This window comes from Puma concolor, chromosome D1, assembly GCF_028749965.1.
Source record: "Puma concolor isolate L17-30 chromosome D1, mPumCon1.1.hap2, whole genome shotgun sequence".
NCBI lineage: Eukaryota > Metazoa > Chordata > Mammalia > Carnivora > Felidae > Puma > Puma concolor.
The window spans coordinates 48,763,850-48,777,847 of record NC_141676.1 but is presented as its reverse complement, the minus strand read 5'-3'; the positions used below and the strand labels follow the sequence as shown (position 1 = coordinate 48,777,847).

Sequence of the window (13,998 nt, the reverse complement as noted above, 5' to 3'; positions counted from 1 at the left end):
TTCTCAAGATCAAAAAGTAAATCGAGGAGGGAGAAAAGGTTAGGAGAGAGAACAAGTCCTCTCAGGATTGGCAGGACCAAGAGGACACTTTTGGATGATGGATGTGAAAGACAGCCATTGCCATGTGCTGCTGACCAGGAGACAGACAGAGAGGGACTCAGGCCCAGACTTACTTCCCCTGCGGTTTCACAAAATGGGACAGAGCTACTCATTGGCTGAGATCAAATTAGCTAGATAAGGATTCCAGTCCTGTGCTTTGTAAACCAAACTGTTTATATCCCATGTACCCTATTTAATTTTCTTTTGTTCTTTCTTGGTATGTGGAAGTGTTAGAAGTTCTAGCCTGTCTTAGCTGTATTCAAAGAAGCCAAAGAAAGAGCTGTTGTCCAGGCCTGGGCTTGACTACATTAAAGTGACCTCTAAAAAAATGTAGTGATCTCTAAAAAATAAGAGCAGAGGTAGATTCCTTAAGGAATCTACTCCTGAAATCATTGTTGCACTATATGCTAACTAATTTGGATGTAAATTAAAAAAAATAAAATAAAATAAATAAGAGCAGGGGACCCCCAAGAGGGAGAGATGTAAGGAGACTAGAATCCAGTTGCTTGGAGTAGGGACTGTGCTTTCACTGTCAAAACTTAGGGGTTCTTTCATTAGGGGAGATGGTGCATCCTAGCATAGGTTTGCTTTCAACAGGGAAGGATTTTCTCCAGCTCTCCTAGACTGCTCTTCCCTTGAACACTAGGCTTGACCCATGCAGGCTGAGACCTCTCACTCTGGCTGAATCTTCCACCGAATGGGCTCTATTGACTGTTCCTATGTGCTTTGAAGCATATCTGTCTCACTTCTAATCTTTATTCTATTAACTTACTCACTGCACACATGTGATTTCAAACTAACTGGTCAAGCAATGAGGCACAGACACATACCCTGTTTGAATTTTAGCCGCTGAATAGATAATTATCATTTTGGCAGGAGCCACCCTGGACTCCAAGATAGCCCGGGAGGGGGGTGTCTAAAAACAAAGATTTTAATGAAGTGTTCCAGGTTTTCTATAACCACATTTCTAAAAATCAAAACTGAAGACTAATAGAAACAGTGAGGCAGAATGTATGAAATTGGGGCTATGGTTAAAATCCAGGACCCTTATGAGGGCACAATTAGGACAAGATGCAGGATCTATTCAATATTTGTTTACATGTTTAATGTTTTCCCCCGATTTAGGGAAACAGACACTCGAAGTATAAAGTATATCAAAAAAGAAAGCCCAAGTATTTCCAATCCAAGTGGAACCTGTTGGAGACTCACCTTTGCCAATGAGTTGAGTGGGTCTCCTACCCCTATGTGTTCTCTCTGCTCCTGTTCCTGTAAGAAACCACCTCTAAGGCTTCATGACAGCTCCCTTAACCTTGGCTCTTTCATGGGAATATCTGGGAAATGAGCTAACTGTGGTTGGGCTAGGGGGGACTCCAGTCAGTTTCTTAGTCCTAAGTTCTTGATTGCTGTTGGCCTCACTCTTGACCACCTCTGACCCCTCAGCTCTTGAAAACATTTCTTTTTTAACTATTTTGGCTCCTTCCTCTGCTTCTTTCCCAAAATAAGTGCCCTTCTTGGTTTCTATTGGCTGCTCACTTGGACCCTAGACCCACTGTTGCCCTGGAGTAGCACCTCTCAGGATGCTGTGCAGTTAAATAAATTGTGACCCATTTCAGCAATGGCAAGGGCTCCAACCTGCTTCTTTGGTTCTTTTCCTCTTCCTCAGTTTCTTCTGCCTCTTCAGCTTCCTCAAGACTCTCACCTTTCTGTTCTTCTTCCTCTTCCTTCAGGTCTTGAAGCTCTTTGGTCTTCTTTAGACCTTCCTGGTATCTGCAGGGTGAAAAGGAACAATGGAGTCTAGAAAGGCGAGGCACAGAGCATCCTTTCCTGAGTTCCTAGAGGTGGGAACTTGAACACCTCCAATAATTATACACTTCCTGTAGTTCTACACAACAGGAAAAAGCTGGGAAGCTCCACTGAATCCCAAGGTGGCTCATGTCAGTGCAATTTCCCCTCATTCCTCACTCATCTTTCCTGTTTATATGTGAATATGTGGCAAAATTGACAGGGAAAAATGTAGGTGCAGAGTCTCCTGATTGGGTTCTTATCCTACAAAATATTCAGCAGGGAGAACAGTGTGTTTGCTTTCTGTGTAACCTGGATGCTTCAGCTTTTCACCTATAAAATGGACAGGGTGGCCCCCATTTCATGGCTATGGGAATGTTTTGAGGCAGTGCCAGGCATATAGCTTGACCTAGGGAAGGTGACACCCATCACAATAGCTTGTTGGGAAGTTTTATGGAAGTGATAAGCACATACTAGGCCTAGGGAGGTACTCAGTAAATGTTTACAAAGTCAAAGGAGGTATTTACCCCCATACATGCTTAGTATAGAGGATAGTTGTGGGTAAAAAGATGGCTTCCAAAGAGACATCCTTCTGATGTTATTCTTGTAGGATCAGTATTACCCTGAACATATTCTTTTTGATTGTCCTACAGCTGAATGTTTAAGGCAAGCTTAGTTTGGCTAGGGGAATCCCACCACATTGTATATGACTGCCATATAGATGCCCACAAGTTCCATGTAAGTGGGAAGCTATGTCTCTCTCAGAAGCTGTGAAGACTTTCTTCACAGAAATGTGAAGAAATGGATGTGTAGAAATGGATGTGAAGAAAAGGATGCTATGCCAGAATTATGTTAGAGATAATTCTCTACCTGGCTGGACTTGGGCCCTCCTCAGTACTCCGTCCCCTCAGTGACTGACAATGGGCCACAGTGTTATTGAAGCTCAATAGGGGACAGTTGGAAGTTGAGGGGACTCCAGTTTACAGGAAGAAGAGATGACAGGGGAAGTTCTAAGAAGTAGAGTTACAGCTGCTCCTGGGATTGTTGGTAGCAATATGACTCCTCTGAGCACGTGTCAGGAAGCCTCAGGCACCACCAAGAGGAACCCACCCAGGGGCCTTAGTTCCAGACCATTCTGAGCAGTGGCATCCTGGTGGCTTTCTGCCTAAAAAGAGGGCAGTCTAATTATTGCCTAACCACACCCTCTCACCCTGCTTCCTCCTGTCCTTCCTGTGGAACAGTACTGCTCTTTTCAGTAGTTCCTTACTGAAGCAAGGAGGTCCTAGGGCCACTGGTTTCTTCCCTAAATCCTCTAAGAAACAGGAAAAGCACATGGCAAGGTATCTTCTGAGACCTACCAGGTGACCTCTGGGTGGACAAAGTCTGACTCACCCCTTGTTGTAAGCTTCTTCCTCCATCCTGGCCGTGGTCTCCTGGCTAATCTCCACGCAGCTCAAAGTTGGCATGGGAGCAGAGGCTTCACAATCTGGGTCTGCATTTGTCTTTCCACTAGTGAGAAGAGGGAAGTACAGGAAGTACAGGGTGTCCTTTCAGGGAAAGACTCGGTGTCTGAAAACCAAACCATGTCTTTGGCCTGATTCCTGATCAGAAGTGAGGAAACTCATTCTTGATTGAGTTCATTTCTTTTTTTTTTTTTTTTTTTTTTTAATTTTTTTTTTCAACGTTTATTTATTTTTGGGACAGAGAGAGACAGAGCATGAACGGGGGAGGGGCAGAGAGAGAGGGAGACACAGAATCGGAAACAGGCTCCAGGCTCTGAGCCATCAGCCCAGAGCCTGACGCGGGGCTCGAACTCACGGACCGCGAGATCGTGACCTGGCTGAAGTCGGACCTTTAACCGACTGCGCCACCCAGGCGCCCTGATTGAGTTCATTTCAATCCTTCTACTTTGAGACAAGATTTTATAAAGGTCCTCGCCCAAGAACCCTCCCTAGACATCCAAACATCAAATAATGTTTGGGTATTATCCCAGGTCCCTTTTTCTTCATGCTCTGAAATCCACCTTTATTCTTACTCCAGGAGATGCTATAAGTGGACAGATGGTTTTTGGGAGCTCCACAGCACTTAGATTAGGAAGATGGAGGTGGACCAAAATGTTCAGAGTTATTCCATTCCTGTAGTCCATCTTTTGCTTCATTCATTTAAATATCTACTGAGTACTGACTAAGTCACAGGCACCTTGCAATGTGCTAGGGATACATCAGATAATTAAAAAAAAAAAAAAAGCATTTTTCAACATGAGCTTAGCGGGAGAGAATGCCCCAAAAGAGGAAGGAAAAAAATATGTAGTTAATTATAGATTGTGATAACTTTTATGAAAGAAACAAACTCTGTGGTGCAGAAAACAATAAGGGGAGGATATTCTTAGATTGAATGCTCATAAAAGACCTCTCTGAGGTGGAGTAACTGAAACACAGACCTGAAAGGTGAAAAGTCAGCCATATCTGTAGCAGAGGGGAGATCATCCTCGGGGGAGGTTGCAGGATATGTGCAGACCCTGAGACACAAAAGATGCAAAGATATTTGAAGAACTAAAAAGAGGCAATGAGGCAGGAGTTAGCTTTTGGACAAGATAAATTTTCCATGCCAGTGAAGTATCCAGGTGGAGATGTCAAGTAGGTAGTTGGATATACCAAAGTGAGTTGGAGAAGAGCTCTAGAGGCTAGAGATACCGTTTGGTGTCATCAGAATATAGATGACATTTAAAGCCAGGGGAATGGATAAGATTGTCTAGGGAGACAGTATGAGGAAACATCAGAAGAGGACCCAGAACCAAGCTCTGAGCAGCTCTGCTGTTAGCTCAGGTGGAGAAAGAACCTACAGAGGAGACTGAGGAGTAGCAGCCAGAGAGGTAAGTGGAAACCAGAAGAGTTGTGAAGTCCTGGGAACCAAGAGAGGAGAGCATGTCAAGGAGGAAGAGTTAAGTGTGTCACACATTCACTTCTGAGAGTCCACGTCAGATGAGTCCAGAAAAAGTGATTATTAGATTTGATAATATGGAGGTCAAGAGGAGCTTTAGTGAAATGATAGGAGCCAAAGACAGATTGAAATGATGAGAAAGAGGAAGATCTAGACACAATAATTTGATTGGAAAGGAGAGTAAAAGAGTGTGTTGTGAAGATACATAGCTGAAGAAGTGGGTCAAGGGATGAAAGCACATTTGAATTTGGATATAAATGTTCCAGTCGTAGGGATGAGAGAAAGGTGATGACCAAAGGAACAAATTATTTGAAAAGAGAGGTAGGAAAGACCTACCTTAGAAAGGTAGATAAACTTTCCTCCAAAGGGAGGAAAGAGATTGAAGATGGTGGGCTGGGGATCTGGTGAAGGAAGAGGAGAGGGTTCCTATCTAATAGCTTAAATTTTCTCTATAAAATGTAAGTAAGACAAGGTCATATGCTGAGAGTGAGTGGCAGAGAGGCCTAAGAACGTTTGAGAAGAGAGGAGAAGGTATGAATGAGTCATGTGAGAAGGAGGAAAACAAATATGCTAGAAAATCATAGTAGGATGGCTGGCAGTGCTAGGAGTCCATTTGAAGTATGGGAGCATGAGTTTAAAGGAAGTATCCTGATGGCCATGCCTCCCCTATAAATCCTGCAGCCCACCTACATGTCTGAAATCCCAATGGGAGTCATGTCTTGGAGGAGCCCTCAAACAAGGCAAAACAGTGAGCTGAGCTTTTCAGCCAGGACTCTGAAAGACCGCAGCTGCTATCTGCCCGCACCTCTCAGATAGGCTTTACGAGTGAGCCTTATATTTTCTCATTCTTGGCATCAGTTTCCCACCTCATAGTTTTCCTCAGACCTTGTAAAATTTACATTTCATCAGGATGGAAACCAAAACCCATTGTGAACAAGAAAGATAACACTCTAAAAATATCAGCTATTCATAACATTTCTCCTTTTGCAAATTACATTATCCACTCCCTTCCATGTGACCTTTGCCTAATGTGCAGTTTCCTATTTGTGCAAATGATTGGAACAGAGAAGAAAAACATAGTTACAGCCAAGGGCAGGGAAAGCAATTCTTTTATGAAATATATTTATATATTAGAAATGAAATAGCGATATCAGGCTTTTAATTTCTTTTACCTGCTGCTGACAACCCAAGAGGTTAGTGACAAACATGCATGAAGGAGGATAGTGGAGTGTAGAGGAAAAGAACCTACATGAGGCAAACATGGGTTCAAATTCCAGCTCCAATATATGCAAATTCTTAACTCTTACTGAACTTTAGATTCTTCAACTGTAAAATGAGGATAATATTATATGTACCTGATGATAGTAGGATAGGAATTAGTGAAGAAACGGAAGGGGCACCTGGCTCAGTGAATTAAGTGTCTGACTCTTGGTTTTGGCTCAGGTCATGATCTCACCACTCACGAGTTCAGGCCCTGCATTGGACTCTACACTGACACTGTGGAGCCTGCTTGGGATTCCTTCTCCCTCTCTCTCTGCCCTTCCCCCACTCACTCTGTCTCTCTGTCTCAAAAATAAATAAACATTAAAAAAAAAAAAATATAAGTAAATTTTTTGGAATATGTTACTCAACTGATATTTATTATCATCATCATCATCATCACAATTAGTTATGTAACAAATTTATTGGTAAATTTTGGGAGCAATCTGAGGTTCTTTCAAACCTGATCCATAAAAATATCCAAGCTGATAAATACCAGGTGATTATTTACATCTTTAATGGAGAGCTTGATTTATATTACTCTGACATTTCAGAATCAAAGGAATTCAAACTTTCACTGTCCTCAGGTCACTGCTCTCTGGAGACTAAATCTTTTCCCTGGTAGATCCAGGAAACCCATTTCAGTGACCCTTTAAACATATGGGTCTTCTGTCCAGAGTTCAACTGACCCAGGTTGAGTTGATCACCCTGTCTGACTCAGCTCACTTCTGGGGCTTTAGTTCTTAACATGCTTTTACATACATCCTCTCACTTGACCCTCTCAATGATAAGAGCTAACATTTATCTTATGTATCAGGCTCTGTGGTAAGATTTCACTTAAGATTCATGAATGACCCATGAGATAGGTAATACTATGGTTCTCAGTTTGACAGGTGAGGAAACCAAGGCTCAGAGAGGTTAAATCACCAGCTCAAGATTACACAACCAGTGTGTGGTAAAGCTTGAATTTGACCCTGTGCAGCCTGACACCTGGCAAATGACTTGTGTAAGTTCACATTATTGGTGGTTAGTGGGCCTGGCTGGGAATCTCACTTTGGTCTTCTAAATTCATGTCAAGGTGCATTTCCCACAACTTCTTGAGCTCTCCCTTTCAATAGAAGTATTTTTCTGGGGCTCTGAGTGGTGTGTGAGGTTTCACGATCCCTGCTGAGTGAAGCTATTCTTGCCCTTACGCTGGGTCATGGCTTAAGACACTGCCCTTCTTTTAAAGGGTGCTTGTTTAGAATGTGAGATGGGTTGGGAGAGGCTTTGTTTTAATAATGGACATTGAGTGGGAAGTAGGGGAAACACACAATATGTAAAATGTTTGTTATTATCTCTAGACTCTTAGACTGAGCTAATCATTCCTTACATATCTTCTCTAACTACCTGGAGGGTTCTTGCTGTGTATCTTTAAGACTCAGATCAAATACCGTCTCCTCTGTGGAAGCTTTGCCAGTGTTCTCACCTCTCCTGTATCTTCTGTTTAAAGGTGATCTCTCCTTTCCTCTATGTCCTCATGGTACTTCTGTTACAGCATAACTCAGAAAGAGGGCATTTTTATGTTTTATATACATGTCCATCCTCCATATGACTGGGATCACAGGGAGAGAGACTGCACTTGAATTATAATGGTGCTTAGCATACAGTAAGTGCCTTTAAGTGTTTGTTGAGTTACACTGGCTTCACTGTGGCTTATCCAATCTGCCTATTAATCTTGTAAAATGGGCAGATACTTTCTGTAAATGGCTATTTCCTGAGAACCCAGTGTTTGGATTGAGCCGAAGGAATCGCTATTCATGGCTGTAAACTTGGAGCTGAGCACAGCCTGTGCCCACCCTAGAGATTTCTGGGCCAAACACTCATGGATCTTGGCATCTATTCCCAGCCTGAATTCTTGCATGCTTTCTCTCTGGGATGATTCATTAAAATGAGGCTCATTGTTTTCTCATGTCCATTGGGTCAAAAATGTTTGTCATTGTGCTCAGTTCTCAGTAATGCGAGGGCCTCTTTAGTCAAAACGTATTGTTTAACTGGGAGGTATGTGGTAAACAATATTTGAAAGCGACTGCAATTCTTTCCAGTGGACAGATCTTACCTTTTTGGGTTCAGTGATGTCTCTAAGCCACTCCCATTGCCATGACCCTCTCAGACAAGCTCAGCCAGGGGAACTAAGCTAGAAGACCTTCCTTATTCCTGTTACTCAGTCTCAGATTCCTGGGGTACAATACTAGTTGATGGAGGGCCAGTTCATTCCAGAATACTATCAGCAAAGGGGAGTTGTTTACTATACATATTTGATGTCATATAGAGCCTTTAAGCAATTTACCCTGGCTGCTTCAAAAATGTAGAAAAGTATTTATTTTAGAGATTATAGTGAATATTTCTCTGTGATATATCATTATAATGACTCTTTTTATGAAACTAATGCCATATATCATTAACATCCATGATTTTTCTAATCCCTCAGTGAACTGCTCTGTGTACACTCTCTGCTCTCACCCCACACTACTCCATGGCCAGCCAGTCATCAGGTCATTCACAGTAGCTCACAAGGCTTCTTATAAAAATAGCCTTTAAATGCATCCTGTTGTCTCCAGTCATACTGAACTTCTTTCCATTCTTCTAGTTGGAAGGTCTATTAAGAGGTTAAAAGCATGAGTTCTGCTATCTACTCAGGCAAGTGATTTCTCTGTTTCAGTTGCCACATTTGTAAAATAGGGATAGTATATCTACCTCAGGGGTGTATTGTAAAGATTAAATGAGATCATTGATGTAAAGCAACTAGAATAGGACTTGGCATAAAGTAAGCATGCTGTAAATAATAATAGTAATTATCACCACCATCATTATTATAATTCCTTGACTACTCCATTTCTTGCCTCAGAGCCTGGAACATTGTTAAACTCCAGTTCACTTGGTTAAACTACATAGCCTTCAGGTTTAAAGGCTTTTACTTTATTTTTTTTTAATTAATTAATTAATTAATTAATTTTTAAATTTTTAATTAAATTTGTTTTTTAATTTACATCCAAGTTAGCATATAGTGCAACAATGATTTCAGGAGTAGATTCCTTAGTGCTCCTTACTCATTTAGCCCATCCCCCCTCCCACACCCCCTCCTGTAACTCTCTGTTTGTTCTCCATATTTATGAGTCTCTTCTGTTTTGTCCCCCTTGCTGTTTTTATGTTATTTTTGCTTCCCTTCCCTTGTGTTCATCTGATCTGTGTCTTAGAGTCCTCATATGAGTGAAGTCATATGATATTTGTCTTTCTCTGACTGACCAATTTTGCTTAGCATAATACCCTCTAGTTCCATCCACATAGTTGTGAATAGCAAGATTTCATTCTTTTTGATTGCCGAGTAATACTCCATTGTATATATATACCACATCTTCTTTATCCATTCATCCATTAATGGACATTTGGGCTTTTTCCATACTTTGGCTATTATTGATAGTGCTGCTATAAACATTGGGGTGCATGTGCCCCTTTGAAACAAAAGGCCTTCACTTTAAAAGTACATTCCTAGAGGAAACATTTTCTGAGGCTCACCTCCCCCCACCTATAGGAAATCTGGGTTAAGGCACTCATTGTGTGTTGTTGCCTTAGCAACCTGTACTTCCTTATGGTATCACATTGTATTATACTGGGCTGTTTCCCATATGCCTTTCCCATTAGACTGTGAGCTTCTGAGTGCATTCTAGATGCTTAGACCTTGGTGATTAATTGTTGAGGATGACAGAATAAAAGTCTATGAATAAATAGCTCTTCCTACTTGGGGAACTCATTGTGAGCTTTATTCTGTTTTCTGTTTTAATCTTTAAGATTAACTTTAAATATTGCTCTCTATATCTTCCTCTAATTCTACAGGTCTCTAGACTTTTGTTGAGTGAAGAACAATTTACTATGAGGTGACCTACAAAAACAACACTCAGAATTCTCTCAAATCACATTGGTCAGTGCAATCAGCTCTCAGATATTTGCTTGAGAAGCAGCCACAGGTAATTTCATCTTCTTATCATTTTTCACCTGCTTAGTCACTTCCCTTCCTGCTTAGTTAGTTACTGTATACTTAGGGAAATGTGAAATCACTTTAAATCAAGCTCATTGTAACAATCTAGAAAACAATGTATATTAACTTATAATGTATTTTTTTTCTCTTTAACACTATGGAGAAGGTAGCTAGAATTGACTGTACTTGTGTTAGAATAGAAGATATGAACTTATTTTCAGTCACAGATTGCCTCATTGTTAGCCTGTTGGCAATCTATTAATGTTTCTAGTTTCATGAATTCAGATAGAAACCACTTAGCACCTTTTATAAATCTAGAGCAGAAAAGCTATTGTTAGTCTTGAATCCCTCCTCTTTGAATATGTCCTCCCCTTTTTGCAGCCATCCTTATAGGCTGGGTATATCCCCAATAGCCACAGCATGGGTAATATATCATGGTGGTCTCTTTGGATAGAAAAGGGTGAACTGTAGATACCTTCCTGGAGCTTATTGCTTGACTTGTCTCTATCCTCACCCTTGGAATGGTGATGCCACTACTGATCCTCATCCTGTTGTCATTTCTGATTTGGGGCTGATGCTTTGCTGTCCTTAATTTCCATCTCACTTTCTCCTACCAAGGATAGCTCAGATTCTTGATGATCCCCACTGCCTCAGACCAAAGCTCTCAGCTGGCCTGAGTAATAGTTCTACAGAGTCCAGGTCCTGATCCATCATGATTAGAGTCTGTTTCAAAGAGTTAGGACATAGATCTTTTGCCTTGGTTGATTCTGTAGGCTAAGAATGGAGAGCCTTATTGGTGACTCTTCTGGAGAAGGGGTTTGTGTATCCAAAGGCAGGATTGGAAGGGAGAATTTTAGTGTGCTTTTCACTCAGGGAATCAAGTGACCATTTTTGGAGAGATTGAGAGATCATGGAGTAGACATTATGACTCTACAGACTTGGTAAGTTTCTGTAACCTTGGTTACTTCACATGTTGTTAGTTTGTCACCCCTTTTTAATTTCTTTGTAATTATCAAGAAGCCAAGGAAACAAAGAAAGAAACAAAAGTACCCTATGCAACATGAAGGAACGGTAAGCTTATACAGGGTGAGGTATCAAAGTGAGGAGTTCCTAGACAAACTTCAAGACTAAAGTGGGATGAGTCATTATGGAGTGATAGGTTGGTGGTTGCATATACTGAGAGGTGAGCAAAATAGACTGATTCTGGGAGTGGGGAGCTTGGGAGGTTATCTATAATGAAAAGGGGCCCAACATAGACTTTCCTTGCCAAGTCAAGCAAAACTATTCTAACAGCAATGAAAAATGAAGGACTAAAGCTGTCTTAAGACAAAGAAGAAGGAAGAATAAAGGTGTATGTTCTACCAAGTGAGAAAAGACACGAGGGAAAATTCTGAGAGGTGACAGCTGTGATCCAGATGTTTTCTAGCAAGCAAATGAAAGAATTTGAAAAGCAAGTTATAAACTCTTCTGAGTGTGTAGAAACAGCCTGCCTTGCTCTGGCTGAGGATGAAAAGACCTGAAAATTGCATAGATGCCTAGAAAAATTAAGCAGAGCAGACACTATTCATTGCCAATCCAGAACTCACTCTCCTATCTGCTTCCTAACAGCCATGTGATTTTGCTCAGGAATTTACTGTTCTTCACAGAGCCATCTTGCTTCATGGGAAACTGACCCTCTGTCCCCATCTCCAGGGCACCATTTAAGCCCATGATGACAATCCCATTCCCAAAGCCTGTGTTTGGTTTAGGAAGGAACCATGTTCCAAATTTACTAAGGAAGACTTAAAAAATGTTTCTGGGTTTGTCCATAAAAAAGAAGCATGAGAAGAGATAGTCCAGTTATTCTTTTCATGTCTGGATGGAATACCTGAAAATAGTAGCCATTTGCCACAAGCCTGCTGATGAAGTCAACATACAAAGTGAGCAGAAGCAAGGAAATTGTAGAGGCCGAGCTGGGGCCCTGCTGTACTACACCTGGAAATGATCTACCTCTGGACTTACTTTTTAAGCCTCTTTGAGTTGGGACTTTCTTGTATCCATAGCCCAAAGAATTCTAACCAACAGAGAAGGTTTCCATCTCCTCTGGGCTCTTCTGAGATCGAGATACACTTGGACTCAGCTATAGCATGTTCCTGGTCCAGATTGCAAACTGACTCTGAAATCTTTGTGAGTCTCAGAGTCCCACTCAGTTCCCTTAGAACTTAATTTGCTTTCCATCACTTTTTAAGAGTAAAGTATGGGAGGAAAGGTGAGTTAGGGAAAATTTCCTCAGAGATCCCCAAAGTTAAGAGGAAAATCAACAAACTTACTTTTCCAAAAGTGCAGGCAGTGCTGAGGTGGCAGGTAGGTTGCCTTTCCCATTGGTTGATTCTGACTGAATGAAAAATAGGAGACAGGCAATTGAAGATCAGCTAGGAAGGAAGAAGCCAGAGCTGCTAGGTCTCTGATAATGCTGGGAAGGGGTTGCTGCCGTCCCACCTCTTCCCCTGCTTTCTAATCTGCATCAAGCCCAAACATTGGGCTCCATTCCTTAGTGCCCCCTGAGGCCCATGCAACTTGCACCTTTTACTTCCCCTCTTCCAAGTTTTCATGAGTGAAGAATTTACATCTTGAGGCTCCCTTCTGGAGGGGAGCCATCCAGTTCTTAGACGGTTGTTTACTGACTTGGACTGAATATCAGCAGGTCTCCTACCAAACACAGGCCCATCACTGCCCTGGAGATGTAGCTCCAAGCACAATCCTCAGGAGATCCCTGTCATTCCTAAAACCCCAAGCCATCAGAAATGTCTTTATAATGAATTCCACAGGACTACCACATTGTTTTGTTGTAATGGATTTGGGTTAAGAAATGGTTTTCAAATCTGGCTGCACCTTAGAATCCCCTGGGGGAGATTTTTTTAAAGTACTGATCCAATTCAGAATCTTGGGATGAGGCCTGGGCAATGTTTTAGAAGTACCTTCTGTGATTTTAACACATATCCCTGGTTGCCAACTTTTAGCCTAAAGGAATACACAGTTGACCTTTAAAAAACACGGGTTTGAACTACTCAGGCCCACTTACACAGATTTTTTTTTCTATAGATACAGTACAGTACTATAAATGTATTTTCTCTTCCTTATGATTTTCTTAACATTTTCTTTTCTCTAGCTCACTTTATTATAAGAATACAGTATATAATACATATAACGTGCAAAATATGTGTTAATTGACTTTTTATGTTATTGGTAATTATGGCTTCGGATCATCAGTAGTTTTGTGGGGATCAAAAGTTATATGCGGGTTTTTAACTGCATGGGGGTGGGTGTCCCTAACCTCTGCATTTTTCAAGGGTCAACTGTATATTTAGAAAACATATTCTTACATTTAGTATAGTACCAGAAATAGGTCTATTAAACACACTAACTGGCCCTCCCTAAGCTCCTTTAAAAAATTTTTTTTTTAGGTTGCTTTGTTTTAATGGGTGGTTTGGGAGTTTAGGTTAGTTTCATAGATGATTGAAAAAGAGGTGAAAGAAGCTACTGCTACCTATTGGCTCAAAAGAGCTCGAATCTATTTTATCTATTGCTTACACAATCAGATTGTTGCCTTATAGAGTAGTGCTAGGCATGGACACAGAATAGAGAAGCAACTGAAGAAAGAATTAGAAGAGTTTGACGTAATATTAGCCAGATCCACAAAAGCCTGGGATGTAGAAAATATTTTGTTATATAGGAACTGTGTATGTTTAAAACAACTGAAATGAATTTTTTCCTGATTAGTAGCAATATATTCTTTTTATAGAGGTATAAAAAGGCATTGAGAAGAAAATAAAAATCACTTGTGGTTTTATCATTGCCCAGAGATAACAAGTATTAATAGTCTTACAGAATTCACTATCTCTACACATAGAAAATATACTCCT

The 13,998-nt window shown here is 41.0% G+C and overlaps 1 protein-coding gene and 1 long non-coding RNA gene across 15 annotated transcripts in view; one reads left to right on the top strand and one right to left on the bottom strand.

Moving 5' to 3' along the window:
• Positions 1-13,998, top strand: part of LOC147576659 (uncharacterized) — a 205,288-nt gene that overhangs the window by 55,601 nt on the left and 135,689 nt on the right. Inside the window, exon 3 of the long non-coding RNA XR_015241020.1 lies at positions 9,955-10,085. This is a non-coding gene — a long non-coding RNA (uncharacterized LOC147576659). The remainder of the gene's footprint in view (positions 1-9,954; positions 10,086-13,998) is intronic.
• IRAG1 (inositol 1,4,5-triphosphate receptor associated 1) overlaps positions 1-13,998 on the bottom strand; it is a 121,834-nt gene that overhangs the window by 6,890 nt on the left and 100,946 nt on the right. For 11 of the 14 annotated variants that reach the window (XM_086677982.1, XM_086677983.1, XM_086677978.1 and 8 more), the window contains 4 exons: positions 12,406-12,470; positions 4,322-4,399; positions 3,274-3,390; positions 1,732-1,866 (listed from right to left, as the gene is read on the bottom strand). In XM_086677982.1, the coding sequence (XP_086534108.1) occupies positions 1,732-1,866; positions 3,274-3,390; positions 4,322-4,399; positions 12,406-12,470 (395 nt within the window). The remainder of the gene's footprint in view (positions 1-1,731; positions 1,867-3,273; positions 3,391-4,321; positions 4,400-12,405; positions 12,471-13,998) is intronic. The other 3 variants (XM_086677980.1, XM_025928132.2, XM_025928129.2) reach the window with 1 other exon arrangement.